General features: G+C 50.8%; 1 protein-coding gene across 1 annotated transcript in view; it reads left to right on the top strand.

Annotated features, from left to right (window-relative positions):
• The window catches only part of LOC133643657 (inhibin beta C chain), a 5,133-nt gene extending 4,393 nt beyond the window's left edge, over positions 1-740 (top strand). Inside the window, exon 2 of the mRNA XM_062038334.1 lies at positions 1-740. This exon is cut by the window's left edge and continues 397 nt beyond it. Within this exon, the coding sequence (XP_061894318.1) occupies positions 1-376 (376 nt within the window). The 3' untranslated portion in view covers positions 377-740.
• Positions 741-1,729: the final 989 nt, after the last annotated feature.

Raw genomic sequence — 1,729 nt, 5'->3', positions numbered from 1 at the left:
CGACCCCGCCAAACACTTGCTGAGGAAGCGCTCCCTGCGGTGCGGCGACGACGTCACCGTGTGCTGCAAGAGGGACTTCTACATTAAGTTTAAGGACATCCAGTGGCACGACTGGATCATTGCGCCCGAGGGCTACCACATGAACTACTGCTTGGGGCAGTGCCCCCAGCATCTGTCCGGGTCGCCCGGCATCGCTTCCTCCTTCCACGCCACCGTCCTTAGCCAGCTGAAGGTCAACGGCATCAACACGGCGGCGTCGTCTTGTTGCGTGCCCACTGAGCGCCAGCCTCTATCCATGGTGTTCTTCAACTCCCAGCACAACATCGTCAAAACAGACATCCCGGATATGATAGTGGAGTCCTGTGGATGCACATAAGATGTACAAATAATGTATCGTTATTTACACGCCCGTTGGGATAAAAATGCTTCGGAATGCATGCTAGCATACAGTACAGGCCAAACGTTTGGACACACCTTTCTTTATTTTCATGACTATTTACATTGTAGATTGTCACATCAGAACTATGAATGAACACATGTGGAGTTATGTACTTAACCAACAAAGGTGAAATACCTGAAAACGTGTTTTATATTCTAGTTTCTTCAAAATAGCCACCCTTTGCTCTGATTACTGCCTTGCAGACTCTTGGCATTCTCTCCATGAGCTTCACTTGAAATGGTTTTCACTTGATGAAATGATAAGTGTGACCGGCATACTTGCCAACCTAGAGACCTTTGAATTAGGGAGATTGGGGGGGTGTTGCGGTGTGGGGGGGGGGAAGCGGGGGTGTATATTGTAGCCCGGAAGAGTTAGGGATGCAAGGGATTCTGGGTATTTGTTCTGTTGTGTTTATGTTGTGTTACGGTGCGGATGTTCTCCCGAAATGTGTTTGTCATTCTTGTTTGGTGTGGGTTCACAGTGTGGCACATATTTGTAACAGTGTTAAAGTTGTTTATACCACTCTGAGTGTGTGACCTGTATGGCTGTTGAGCAAGTATGTCTTACAGTCACTTACGTATGTGACTGGGCCAGCACACTGTTTGTATGGTGAAACAGCGGACGCGTCGACAGGTTGTAGAGGACGCTGGGTAGGACTCAAAACTGCATCCGGTGATGAGGCTTCAGTTCGGGAGTTCTGGAGTTTTGGGGAAGGTGGAGTTACCCCTCAGTCATCATTGCTCCCAGGTCCACTCTGACCCGGGGTGGTAGTACCTGTCAGGGTCCAAGCTATGGGTTAAATAGCATTTCAAAGACCTCAACGGTGGAAGTGGCGGAGGATGACACTGCATGTCACAACGGCACTGAAGGCGGATGAAGGCTGCAACAGAGGGTGGTCTCCAGTCGTCATGGATCCATGCCACTGGATCGAGGCCCCTCTCTGCCAAGGACTGTGTGGTGGCTGCAGGCGCATCAGTCTCCCCACGCTAAAAGACGTCACGCGCAGGCGTCCTCCCGAATGGGAACCCATCCATTCTGAGGACAGTCATACTCGACTACGAGTGACTGCCGATGATGAGAGGACGCTAAAGGCAGTGCCATCACGGCATGTCCTTAATATTGTTGACCGGGTGAAAATCGGGAGAAATTCGGGAGAATGGTTGCCCCGGCAGATTTTCGGGAGGGGCACTGAAATTCGGGAGTCTCCCGGAAAAATCGGGAGGGTTGGCGAGTATGGTGACCGGCAGATGGCAGTCAAACATAAGAGATACGTGTAGACTGCAATATGAC

This window comes from Entelurus aequoreus, linkage group LG26, assembly GCF_033978785.1.
Source record: "Entelurus aequoreus isolate RoL-2023_Sb linkage group LG26, RoL_Eaeq_v1.1, whole genome shotgun sequence".
Taxonomy (NCBI): Eukaryota; Metazoa; Chordata; class Actinopteri; order Syngnathiformes; family Syngnathidae; genus Entelurus; species Entelurus aequoreus.
This window is presented reverse-complemented; position numbering and strand designations above follow the sequence as displayed.